Source organism: Callorhinchus milii, unplaced genomic scaffold (genome assembly GCF_018977255.1).
Source record: "Callorhinchus milii isolate IMCB2004 unplaced genomic scaffold, IMCB_Cmil_1.0 Scaffold31, whole genome shotgun sequence".
NCBI lineage: Eukaryota > Metazoa > Chordata > Chondrichthyes > Chimaeriformes > Callorhinchidae > Callorhinchus > Callorhinchus milii.
The window spans coordinates 1,029,753-1,043,306 of NW_024704772.1; the positions used below are offsets into that span (position 1 = coordinate 1,029,753).

The 13,554-nt window shown below is 48.4% G+C and overlaps 1 protein-coding gene across 1 annotated transcript; it reads left to right on the plus strand.

Moving 5' to 3' along the window:
- Nucleotides 1–7,876: 7,876 nt before the first annotated feature.
- LOC103189413 (dynein axonemal light chain 4) lies at nucleotides 7,877–10,914 on the plus strand. Its single transcript, XM_007909793.2, has 4 exons — nucleotides 7,877–7,985; nucleotides 8,781–8,870; nucleotides 9,178–9,261; nucleotides 9,895–10,914. Exons 2-4 carry the CDS (start codon nucleotides 8,799–8,801, stop codon nucleotides 10,057–10,059), a joined length of 321 nt encoding a protein of 106 aa, XP_007907984.1. The 5' UTR covers nucleotides 7,877–7,985; nucleotides 8,781–8,798; the 3' UTR covers nucleotides 10,060–10,914.
- Nucleotides 10,915–13,554: the final 2,640 nt, after the last annotated feature.

The window sequence follows — 13,554 nt, forward strand, 5'->3', positions numbered from 1 at the left end:
TTATTTATGCCTATTATTATTAATATTTATGACCCAATGCTGGATGGGAGGGGAAATGTCCTTCAGCGCCCAGAAGCATTTGATTCCCAGGGTTATTGAGACACCGATCGCTTGTGCCCCTGTAGACACCAGAAGGTCATTAACAGAACGATTCACCTGGTCACAAAGCACTCACTGTTTGGCCCAATGAACTGTATTTTGCAGAGATCCATCGATCCCTACATCCACACATACCAGTCGACCTCACCTTCCCCCATTGTGTTGTTACCGTCACATTACCTAACTAGATGTTCGGACAAATTCTGTGTATCAGTCTCTAGCTTGTACCACACGTGTTGGTTGTGCCATGTCTTTGAGGGGAGGAAAGGAGGGGGAACTTTTATTTTTAACCTTAGATATAAGTTTGCAAGGAAGTACTCCAGGATCAAATGGCCAACACCAATTTACATGGCGCCCATCACAAGCGATAGCATCTCGGAGTGCTTAGAAGACCTCATTGACTATGGGCCGTGGGAGCAAGGCACCATTGCCCATATCTTTGTTGTCATCTGACGCTATTCTAACCTCCCCTCCTTTGTGGTTAAGATGTTTGAAGACAGGGATCTAGTGTTGCAGACTGCAAAACTGTGAATTGTCTTGTTGGCGGTAGACTTTCTCTCCTGGAGTGAGGTGAGGCTTCAATATCTGTCTTGTTTGCAGCACGTGCTGTGCTGTTCTGTTCTGTTGTGTCCAGTGTTCCTCGTGACAATGATAACATTATTTCGCACCGGACGTAACGTAATGTTCTTCTTGGGCTGTCTGAGCACGTACAGCCAGCGCACAGCATGTCGTCAGTCTTTGTTCATCGCCTCCTTCGAGACCAAGGTGCTCTCTGTCCCCGTGTGTTTCGAGGTAGAGGCACCTGGTCATCATGTGTGGTCTTTTTGATATGGTTCTGGTTACTTGGTGAACGATTAAAACAAGACTGAGGTACAAGTTGGTGGCAATTGTTCAATTTATTTGCTAATTTTTCTGAATACAAACCTCGATTTAACCGTATTTAATCCAAATCCCCGACTGTCCAGCGCCTTGGGACGTTCTCCCGAGGTGAAAGGCGCTGTGTAAATGTCATTTTGAGTTGTATTTGGCTGTTGCGTTTGCCTACAAAACACACACATGATGGTAAAATCCTGTGACATCCTTCTGATGGGAAAGAAGCTGCGTCAGATGCAAGGATTATTATTATTTGTGAGTGTCTGTGATGGCTTTCTTGAACAGTTCTGCATTGAACCCCACTCTCTTCCCCTCCCCTCCTCACACATCCCCCTTTTTATATTTCTGTTTTTGAAATATTTGTCTGAATCCCTCACAAAAGCGATTAAAGCCGTATTTACTCAAATCTAAGGCGCCTCCTGAAGCCGCAGGAACTTTAATCAGACGTCAAAACGTGAGTGAATTTTTATAAGTGAATGTTTAGTTTCCTCTCTCTGGCTCTCACACATACAAGGAGCTCTCTGACTTAGCTTCCGGCCTGTGTTTAAGTGCTATTGAGGTGTTGTTAACTGTCTTGTCACCTACGTGTCATTCATTCTCTGGGCTCGTGGGAGTTAGCAGCTTGCCACAGTGGGAAATCAGGATGCATCTCGGATAACTGAGGAACTGGGTGGTGAACACACTGACAGAGAGAACAGGGCAATTGGGCACAGTGTTATCCAGTGCAGTGTTGGTTTGAAGGATGTAAAGGCAGGTAATTCTTGAACAAAAGGCAAATTACTGCAGACGCTGGAAATCTGAAATAAAAACAGAAGTCGCTGGGAACACGCAGCAGGTCAGGCAGCGTCTCTGGAGAGAGGAAAATAAAAATAATAATCCTTGCATTTGACATCTCAAAGCGCTTCACAAATATACTGTAAAGTGAATTGACTATATGTTGAAAAATGAATCAACGCTTCAGGTCAATAACATTTCATCGACTACAGTGTACTTGAGAGAGACTTTAGTGGGAGCTTCTCTTCCCCCACCCACCCATCCTCCTCTCACCCGTTCCCCCCGCCACCGCCGCTGCCTCTCAGAGGGAGGGGAAGCATAAGAGAAAGTCATTTCTCGTCACCGCTCATGTACAATAACCAGGGGCTGAATGATGGGGGAACAACAGATGCCAGGAACAGATGGCTAGGCTGTGCACTGAGCTGGAAACGGTGCTTTTCTGTAACCAGCCAAGAATAAAAATATCTTGTATAGTGGAGTCCTGTAGCTCAGTGGTTGGAGCGTGGGTTTGATTCCCGGGCAGGGTGAAACGTTGACCAAGTTTCCTTACTCCACGCACCTCTGGTTACCTCGCAGTGAGTAGGAACCTGGGTGTCAGTCGATTGGTAGATCGCTTTCCCAGTGCTAATAAAAAATAATAATAATAATTTGGTCACTCAGTCATACTGTGTCCTGACTGATCACCCCATCCCCACTCTTTGCTCTCTCACACAATATCCCCAACAACCCAGCCCTACACACAGAACACTTCCCACTCGCACATCCTGCGATGCATCCCTAAAGCCTTTCAAACACACGTCAGCCGACTGACGAATCATCTGCATAATATTCCCTTTCATGTCTAACTCAGACCCGTTCACACGCAGCTTCCTTGATGTCTGATGTGCGTCTGTACAACCAACTCATCCACTGCGGACTTGCCAAAATCAATCGTGGCTTGTTGCAGAGAGAGGGAGAGAGAGAGATTAGCCTCTGTATCGTGGTTGAATGAGGTATCTTTTAACTCTGTCCAGGGAGTATAACCTTAGAGTATAGGGGCAGTTTGGGCACAGACACCCAGGCAATAATAATACATAATAACCCTTGCATTTGGTATAGCACCTTATTATGGCTTGGAAACGTCTCAAAGGGCTTCGCAGAATATACTGTGAAGTGTAGTGACTGTGTATTTTGTGGGCGAAACCGGCAACGCGCATGGCTCAAGGGCTGAATGGCTTACTCCTATTCGTACGTTCCTTTACATACAGAATATATATATATATATTACCTTTTAAGAGGTTTTGACATTGAAGGTACTCCCTCAAACACCAAGTATTTCTTACTTTTATGCCGTGTGTACTCTCAGTCTCGCACTCCTGTCCCCTGTGTTAATGCCACAAAGAGAGAAAGCAGGTGAGCGTTGCTGTGTTCAACCTTACAAGGAGATAATGCAGTTCTTTCGATTGTTATTGGAGTCGGTGACAGGCTGGCTCAGTACAGAACCATGCTAAGAGTTTGCAAACGCCATTCAGATTTGCTTGAGGCCCACTTCAAACCCCGCAAATACGACTCGCTGTCAGATTCGATCCAAAAACAAGACAAAAAAAAATCATGCGTTTGATAGCTGGCAATGCAGTGGATCGCGTTGTGAGAGTATTAAAATAAAGGCATCAAAGCAAAACTCCTCAAAAGTTTAAAACGTCCTTCGGGTGAGACGTTAAACCTCACTCAATCCCCATCTGCCTGTTCAGGGACATGTTGAAGACCTCCCACGGTGCTATTCAAAAAGGGAAGGGGGTTTCTCCCCCTCTCTCCCCCGGTGTCCTGGCCAACAATTCCCCCAAAATAAAAGAGCGGTCGCTCACTCTGTCCCTGTTTGTGGGATGTTGCTGTGCTGTGCGCAACTGGCTGCCGCATTTCGCCCCCAATAGTTACAGTCACTCCAATTTGAGACGTCCTAACGACGTGATAAGGCGTTAGATCAAATCCACGGATTATTATTTATTATTATTATTAATCCAGTGTTAATTAACAGTGTCGAAACTGGCTCTTACTTGATGGATCGGCCAATTGTAGGCAAAATGATTGGAATCGGGTGTTGCGGTGCAACAAATTCCTCTCTCACGCACACGCACTCCATCTCCAGCACTGAATTATTCATTCAGCCGCCGATTGAGATTTTCGCACCTCTCACATCACATTAGGCAAGACTGTCGTCATTCACGCACCCTGCTTGTTGTTGTTCATCACAGACTGATTCGTGCGATGCTAGAATTTTACAGCGCATCGGGAGGGCAATAGAACTGTTGTGTTTACGTAGATTCACACAGTCTATATAGCGTGGAAACAGTCCACTCGCCTCCACCAGTACGTGCCGGTGTTTATGCTCAACATAAGTCTCCCTCCCCTCCCACTCCTTACTCCCTCCCTCCCCTTCTCTTCCCGTCTCGCTCTGTCATGTGTGATATATAGCTTCCTCTTAAAAGCATCTACATTATTAATAATAATCATAATAATCTTTGTCTGCTTCAACTACCGCTTCGGGCAGCGAGTTCCCCATTCTCTGCATGAAGTCGTTCTTCCTAAATTCTCATTGAGATCCACTGGTCGCTACCTTATAATAATATAATAATGTGGTCACTCAATCCACGTCTGTTTGTGGGACACATCTGTGTGCAATTGGCTGCTATGTTTCACCCACTGAACATACAGTTAATTCAACCGTACTGTATATTCTGTGAAGCCCTTTGAGACATCAAACCCAAGGATTATTATTAAAGACGTGATAAGGCGCTATATCAAATCCAAGGATTATTATTGTTATACTTGTGCCTTTCGACTGAGCCAAGCTGAAACCTAAGTAGATGAAGAGGAAACAAACATGCAATAGCTGCTTTGAGAACAAATCCGTCAATCTCTGTGGCTTATTTTGCTGCATTCTGCCTGAAATATGCAGAAACCCATCACTGTGCTTAAGGGTATTCAAAGCAAACTGAGAATTCCATTCGTGCATCCTCTCAAAGTACCAAACTGACAACTACAGCATTTCCAAAACCTTACTCAGCTCTTCTCAAGACCGTTAGCAGTCACGGTGAGCTCATAAAAAACGCGATACAGTTTCAAAGAGGCCATTTAATTTTATACTTTTATTTTATTTTATAAGGGTTATTTATAAGGCTGAAATTAATTGCATGTACTAATTAGCCCACAATGAATGATCCAACCCAACACATTAACAATCCGTGTTATATTTTCTACTTGCTGGAGCGCAGGTTATTATTGCTGTCTGGCAGCTGTATATATCTTGTGTAATTGTACATATGCCACATGCATACAATGTGCAAACTAACTACAGTATTCCCTGCCCCACCATCAGCAGTTGGGCCTTCAGCTTCTCTGCCTCCATCCTTTGGAACACCATCCCACAGTCCCTCTGCCTCGCCCCCTCGTTTGCCTCCTTCAAGGCCCGACTTAAGACCCTCCTCTTCGTCCCTGCTTTGGTTGCCCTCCTACCCATAAGCTCCCTGCCCTTCACCCCTCCTGAACCCAACCCCCAGCTCAAGTCCAACTGCCTGGCTGTCCAGCGCCTTGGGACGTCCTCCCAATGTGAAAGGCGCTGCATAAATGTAATTTGTTGTTGTTGTGTTGTAGCTATTATCACAGTTATTCGATGCCATCAAAGCAGTTATAATGCACCAGCTATAATGTGCTATGTGTACTGTCCAGGGCAATGGGGCTCAAGCCCTCCATCCCTGTGGTTAAACCCTCTCCCGACAGCGTGGAGAGAGCAGAAAGCTGTGCTCTCTGCCGTGTGGGCTAACCCGTGTTTATAGGGTTAAACTGCTTTCAGTCAGGCTTCATTTCCAAGCTCAGAACAAATTTTTATATTTTATTCATAAATGACTCCTGGGCGAAGGGAACGGTGGTATAAACAAATGGCAATACAGTCTGCCTACCTTTCTAATCCGCCTGCGCAGATTACATTTAGCTCTACCCCACATTAAACATTTGCAACACGCAGTTAAAACAAACAGGTCTGGAAAGAGGGGAAAACATTTTTTAGGCAATAAAGAATAAAAAATCTCTGACGTTTTTAACCCTCTCCTTGTTCCGCGGAATTTTCATACATTTGAGGTAGGAATTTCCCAGGGGAAGTTTGGAGAGGGCCTTTCATTCTTAACGTGCAATGCACCTGTTCTGCTATCCTGCTATCATATTAAACAGCTGTACGTGTGGGAGTGCTCTCTTAAACCTGTCTCTTAATAATAATAATCCTTGCATTTGATATTGCGCCTTATCATGTCTTCTAGACGCCTCAAAGCGCTTCACAGAATATACTATAAAGTGAATTGTCTGTAACTTTTGTGGTCGAAAGAATATTTTGTGCAGCCAAACGCACACAGCAGCATCCCATGTAATTTAATGGGTCCAGCAAGCCCAGTGTGTGACACTATTTTGCAACTTATGGGGGTGGGTGCGGTGAAAAGGGGGCAGGAGGCTGGGAGGGAAATGAGACGGGGAGGGGCTTTAATTAAATGAAAGCATCAAAATTGATCTTTTTTGTCTCATTTCGGCCGAACAATTTATCCCACCGTCAATCGCTCCCCTTTCTTCCGCCCGGCGTGGAGGGCGCTATATAAATCCAAGTTGTTGTTGTTGTTCTTGCAGTAGCTGAGCGAGATTTTCCCTGGACACCTCGTGAACAGAGTAAGTGGAGAGTGAATTTAATAGAGTAATCCAATCTCGGCTATGTTAGATTACAAACCAAACCGCTTCCTTTTTTTTCTTCTATTTCTCTTGATTGGATTAATTCCTCTACCATCATCTCCAAATCCTCCTTTTTTTTGAAAAAAAAAGGTCAAGTCAAATGAACAACAACAACAAATCACATTTTTCTTGTTGGTCGGCCGGGTGTCCTGACGTACACGGAAACCCATCACCCGTTGCTTAAGAGTCTCCAAACCAAACTGAGAACTTCCATGGGTCCCACCTACACACGGCAATCCCCGAGACTGACTGTCGGAATGGAATGCGCTCTCCCTCCCTCCCTCCCTCCCTCGGTCACCTAATTCCGGAGAGTATTAAGCGCAGGTTGGCGAGCGCCAAGGATTGGGACGGTGGGTGGGTGGGAGGGGGGGGAGACGGTGGTCTGGGGGGTTAGGTGAGGGGAGCCCAGTGGGCGCGTTGGGGCAACTGCTGGAGTCTGACCGCCCAAACCCGCGCGCGGCTCGGCCATCGAGAGCCCCGTCCGGCCAAGCTTTCCCGCTGCCTGTCCAGCTCGGGCCCCCGACAGCGAGGGCTTTGGCTTCTTGAAGGGGGTCGACCGGAGCCGAAGGGGGGAGGACTCCCCGGCCCCGAGAGGGCGCGGAGACGGGGCTCGGCGGAGGGGTGAAGGGTCGCCATCGCCCCCCCCCCCCCCCCCCCATGTCGACGCGGTCGCTCCAACCCCCACGGCTGACGGTGGGGGATGTCATCACGACGACGATGAAGAAGATGATGATGGAGATGACGATGAAGATGATGATCATTTAAGGGGGCGGATGTGGCTCTGAGCACGGCCGTGACGTCACTTCCGTCTGTGCCCCGTTGCTAGGGACAGCTCCTTAGCAACCAGCCGCAAACAAAGACTTCCCCTCCCCTCCTCCTCACCTCAAAACAAGGCCCCTCGAACGCCGCAATTCCCAACCAGGGGAGGCCGTACCCCTCACCCCGCGCCACCGCCCCGCCCCGTCTCTCTCCGGCTAACGTTTTTTTTAAAAGGGGAAGTCCCGCAGGCGCGGGGGCGGGCAGCCCGGCCCGCGGGCCGCAGCGACTGACAGGGCACACGGGCCAATCGGCTGCTGCGATCGGCCCAGCAGGGCGGGGCTGAGGCTGGGGATACGCCTACCTCGTCGATTGACGTAGCGACGGACCAATCCGGGACGGGCAGGGCGGTGGCGATCGACCAATTGGCTGCGCGGGGAGGCGGGAGCTGGTGGCGAGGACCCCCATGGAGACGCTGACAACAAGAGCGGCGGCTTCTCGTCCCGCCTGAATGGCTGACAGACAGACAGAGTGACCGACCGACTCCCCTCCCCTCCCCTCCCCGGCCTGACAGACACTCACACACCCCAGGCCCAGGCCCGGAGCCTCCCCCCTCCCCAACCGGTCACTCTCACAGGGCTGCACTCCCCCCCCACACACACACACACACAGCTCCACCCTCCCGGGGCCCATGTACCGCCTCCGCCCGTCGCGGCCCATCAGAGCAGCAGCTTAAGGTAACAATATACACTCCACAGTCAGTTTATATGCAGATATATATATATATGTGTGTGTTGTGTGTGTGTGTGTGTTGTGTGCACGTGTGTGTGTGTGTTGTGTGTATTGTGTGTGCGTGTGTGTGTGTTGTGTGTGTTGTGTGTGTGCATTGTGTGTGTGTGTTGTGTGTGTGTGTTGTGTGTGTGTGTTGTGTGTGTGTGTGTTGTATGCACGTGTGTGTGTGTTGTGTGTGCATTGTGTGTGTGTGTTGTATGCACGTGTGTGTGTGTATTGTGTGCGTGTGTTGTGTGTATTGTGTACACATGTGTGTGTTGTGTGTATTGTGTGCGCGTGTGTGTGTGGAGTAAGGAAACTCGCGTAAGGTTTCACCTCAACCTGCCCGGGAATTGAACCCCGGATCCTCTTGCTTGCGAGGCGAGTGCGCTCACCACTGTGCCATAGTACTCCACTACATACAGTGTATGTATATATATATATATATTTATATGTTTATATAGTTATATAATAATTCTTGCATTTAACCCGGTGCCTTATCACATCGCCGTGACTCCCTCAGAATGCTTCCCGGGATTTCGCTGCCCAGTGAGGCGACTGTGTGCACGGTGTGTGATCGCGAGTTGCGCATGCATGTGCACAGTCACTACACTTGACTCACGGTCACTTCCGCGTGCAGCGCTTTGAAACTTTTTGACGTTCTACCCGCTGTACCCAATGCAAGGGCTACGTTACTTCTTCAAATGTTTCTGTTTCTCTCTTTCTCTCTGTACCTCCCTCACTCCCTCCCTCCCTCCCAGGGCTAGAGTTCCTGTGTGATGGCCGACCCGAACGAGACAAAGAAGGAGGAGACCGATGCCAGGCGACTACAAACCTTTCCCATCTGCAGGGTGAGTTTCTGAGCCTGTGAACCTTCAACCCCCAGGGGTTACAAAAGGTCGTTGAGTGCGAGGACTGTCTCATATGGTTTAGATGGTTTCCCAAATTGGAGGGGATTGTGGGGTGGCTGTGTTTCACACCTCACTGGCTCCACTATAATAATCCTTGTATTTGATACAGCGCCTTATCACGTCTTCCAGACGTCTCAAAGCGCTTCACAGAATACACTGTAAAGTGAATTGACTGCATATTTTGTGGGCGAAAAGGGTATTAAGCCTTTACAAGACGGAGTTGTCCAGCCTCTGCTTTGTTCATCAGCACTCTGATATGACGGAGGAAATGAAAGTGGAAACGATGGAATTGTGCGTCACCGCTTGTGAGAAATTTTCTACCAACAATGAGGTGAGCCCACGTGCTCTCCGTGTGTGATGAGGTGTGGGTGGGGGGGTGGAGGCGCTACGAGTGAGGTTGTGCTTGTAGCTAGCTCGATGGGGAGGGATTAAGGAGAAGCTTTCTTCCTGTCTGTTAGCAGCCCAGCGCGCCTGAGGATCCAATGGGAGGAAAGATATCATGAGTAGAAACTCTGGTGAAATTCCACTCGGTAACATTAACTCGTGGGCACTAAGACCAGCTGTGTCCCGCACCACCACCATCCCAGCTGAGATCAACAACAACAACTTATAAGCGTCCAGGAGTACTTCCAGACCAGGCTGCAAACCTGTTGCCCTCAGCGTTCAGGTGTCTTTGAAACTCCCATCACACAGTCCCTCCGCCTCGCCCTCCTCCCTCGCCTCCTTCAAGACCCGTCTCAAGACCCTTTTGTTCGGCCGCGCCTTTGGTCACACTCCTACCCTTACCCTCCCTGCCCTCCACCCATGCTGATCGCAACCACCAGCGGATCCCCGACTGTCCAGCGCCTTGGGACGTTCTTCTGAAGTGAAAGGCGCCGTGTAAATGTCAACAGTTGTTGTTGTTGTCTTCTCATTTGATTGCGCCGTTGGCTGACCTATCGCTGGGTTTCCTCTCTCCCCGCAGACAGCAGCCAAAATGATCAAGGAAACGATGGACAAGAAGTTCGGCTCCTCGTGGCACGTGGTGGTGGGCGAGGGCTTCGGGTTCGAGGTGACCCACGAGACCAAAAACATGCTCTACATGTTCTTCGGAGGCAACGTGGCCATTTGCGTCTGGAAGTGCACGTGAAGCCCCATCGCCTGCCCCCCTTTTTGAGACGCTATGAGTTTAAACGTTTTTTTTTACTCCTAATAATTTTGTGTTCGTTTTCAGCGTTGTGAGTTCTTCAATAACAGAGTCTGGTTTAGTTTAACCCGCTCCATGTTTCTGTTGTTTTTAACATAACCCCCTCAACCCCCGCGAAGGTCATTCCACATATAAATCTCTGTCGGGGGTGGGGTGGGGGTTGTGGCTGTGTCGCATGTGTCCGGTGCCTCAAAGCTTCATCTTTGCGGTGGATCAATGACGTTGAACTCGTCGCTTTGGGGTTAAAAGTGGCAGACAGCAGAGGATCCATATTGTGGAGAGGCTGTGTGTGTGTGCACGTATGTGTGTTTTGAGGAATGTGTCGTTAGTGTGTTTGGGGGAGTATGTGGGGGGGGGTGGTGTGGAGGGTGGGTGTATTTGGGTGTGCGTATGGGATATGCATGGTAAAGAGGAGGAAGGACACAATGGGAGGTTTGGAAGTAAATGTGTCACTCGCAACCTCACTGAATACATAGAGGTTCAGCCCTTGGCTATGCAGACCTGAATGGGGCGATGGATTGGCTCATGGTGTGGCACTCATCAGGTTGGCTTTCTAATCCATCTCACTTCAGTTTTCATCTCCCCTGCGGACAGCAGCGGGAGAGGGAAACGGACCATCACGAGCCTTCAACCGTTTACTAATAAACTTTGTATTTTTCATCAGAGAAACTCGCTTCACTTGATCTAAAATGTTGTTTATTATTGTTGTTATGTTCTTAAACGGGCGAGAAGGGAGCTGTTTTCTTTCATGTTTCTCAACACGTTTTATTTCTTTTAAAAACGGAATTTTGTATGATAGAATGTGTGTGTGTAATAATAAACCCCATTCCCTTAGAAATAATAATAATCTTGCATTTGATATAGCGCCTTATCATGTCTTTGAAACTTTTCAGAATGCTTCATAGGATATACTGTAAAGTGTAGTGACTGTGTATTTTGTGGAAGAAATATATTCTGAGATATTATTTCCTATCTCCATTCCTAGGGTAAGGATTGATTCACAGTGCTGACAGATCACTAACCAGCGATCATTCCGCTTCACCCCAACTGCTGGGAGGTGCATGGGTGTGTGTGACTGTTGCATGAGGACAGCATTGCTTATGATACCTCATATCTCCACTCGTTTACTCTCCCTGGGAAGCCACTGACACAGTGCAGGAGGCTGCCAGCTGTCTGGAGCTGTTACCCAGCGAGGAGCCTGTAGCTGCAGGAGAGGAGGGGGAGGTGACAGCAGGAAGCTTTTGGAGGAGAAAACTAATTACAACGAGAAATGCCATCAACAGGCTTCGTAAATTCCTACAGTATAGACTCCTTGAACAGAACAACAGTGGCCCCTCGTGGCGAGGAGGCGGCTATTTCAGACTTGTTAAGAAAAATATCCTGTCCCTGTGCAAGTCCATAGCATCATTCAATTGTGCTTTTCTCCACATCCTTTGATATCATTACGTAACAATTATCTACCTCTCTGTCTGCGATGCTTCAATTGACTTTCTATAACTTTGTATAGCCTTTCCCCTTCCTTTCCCATCTTCAGATCATGCCTGAAGACCTTTCTCTTCGACCGTGCCTCCGGTCACCTCCCCCGGTTCTGCGTTGTGCTCCACCACTGTCAATCGCTCTGGGACCTACCTGTGCGAGGGGGCGCTGTGTAAATGCAAGTGTTGTTGAGACAATTCTATCAGTCATTTATTGGTGGGTTGGTGCAGTAGTAATAATAATAATAATCCTTGCATTTGACCCAGCGTCTTATCGCGTCGTCAAGACGTCTCAGAGCGCTTCATGGGATACGTTGTAAAGTGAATTGACTCTATTTTGTGGGCAAAGAAGGAGTAACGGCAGGCTCGCAGTTCACAAATTGAGATGGCTGGCATTTAGTGCTCAAATATTCAAAGGTTTTCTCTCTGTCAGAACCTGCCTTGGATGCCAAAGGCACCTCGGAGGTTGCTCATGGCAACAGTTGCTTGGATATGCTTGGATGCTGGAGCTGAGAGAGGAAATTAATAACAGCTGTTGCTTTGGGATTTAAAGCATAAATGTGTCGGGGCTTGTAAACAGTATGCCGGGGAGACTGATGTATGATGTTAGCTATTGCAGCTACAAGAGCATTTGCAGAGACGGCCTTTTCCCCCAGAGACTTGAAAAGTCATCAGTTTTTAATCCAATGTTTAATTGCATTCCTTTGTTGCACATCCACCCTGACTTGCTGTGTCCAGCGGTGGCGTCTTTGCTATTCCTGAGCGGTCTCCTCGCTCTTTATGGCTTACTGGGAAACGCAGATTGTTCACATTGCACATTGATTGAAACTCGCATTCGGTGTAATTTACATTTGATAGAGTGTCTACAACATCAAGATGTCTCGAGGTGCTTCAGAAGTGATTAGTGTTAAGATTAGTGGCTTGTTTTTATAAGCAGCTCAGTCAGATCTCACACAGCAACCGTGAAGTGAATGGTCAATTTATCGGTTGGATCATTGAGAGGAACTCTCTTTTCAAACAGGGGATCTTTAATGTCACCTGATTGATTTCTAGTCCACTCTTGGAGGTGGCTTGAAGCTTGAGATCAACCCACCCAGGTTTTATGAATACCTTTCATCAATTTTGCGCAGAGAGAGAGAAAAAACCCTTTTCTTTTCGAATAGTTCCATGGGATCTTTAACATCCGCCTAAACAGGCAGACAGGGAGCTCAGTTTAACGTCTCATTCAAAGGATGGTGCCTCCCAACAACGCAGCACACCCCCAGCACTGCATTGGAGCGTCAGCTTGAGTTCCTAGTTCCTAGTGGGGCTTGAACCCACAACCTCCTGACTCAGAGAGGCGAGAGTGCGGGCCACTGAGCCGGGTTGACACACTCTTAACATAAAAAATATTCTTCTAAATAATTTTCTCTGAATGCAGATCGAGAGTTCCGACTGCGACGATCCACTCTCTCGCTACGCCCTCACGTTGTATGTTTAAAAGGACTGTGCAATGTTGCGATGGGGCTCGACAGACCCTTCGGGTCCAATTCCAAGGTATTAAACCACCGGGAAACGGGCCGAGGCGCTGAGGTACTGATGGAATTGAGTGAAGAAGCCGTCGATGTCTCCAGGATGTGGTGCTCTGATGGCAGAGCTCTGCCGAGAACGTGCGGTGGGTGTCGGAGCTTCTGCTTTGTCTGAAGGACACCCACACACAGAGCCTCTGTCTGTCTGCCCAGCAATGGGGGGTCAGACAACAGGGCCCCATCTCAGCGCCTGGAACCCACACTGTCCCCTACAGTACCCCCTTTGGCCGCACAGTGTCGCTGCAGTATCGAGTGACTGCAGTACCCCTATGGCCGCGCAGTACCGCTGTGGTATCGAGCGGCCGCAGTACCCCCTATGGCCGCAGTGCCGCTGTAGTATCGAGTGACTACAGTACCCCCTATGGCCGCAGTGCCGCTGTAGTATCGAGTGACTG

Bases quoted from the DNA above. Each gene is read 5' to 3' on its own strand.
- LOC103189413 (XM_007909793.2), top strand. From the start codon at position 8,799: ATGGCCGACCCGAACGAGACAAAGAAGGAGGAGACCGATGCCAGGCGA. The intron at 8,871-9,177 runs GTGAGTTTCTGA...TTTGTTCATCAG, and splicing joins AAACCTTTCCCATCTGCAGG to CACTCTGATATGACGGAGGA. The intron at 9,262-9,894 runs GTGAGCCCACGT...CTCTCCCCGCAG, and splicing joins AATTTTCTACCAACAATGAG to ACAGCAGCCAAAATGATCAA.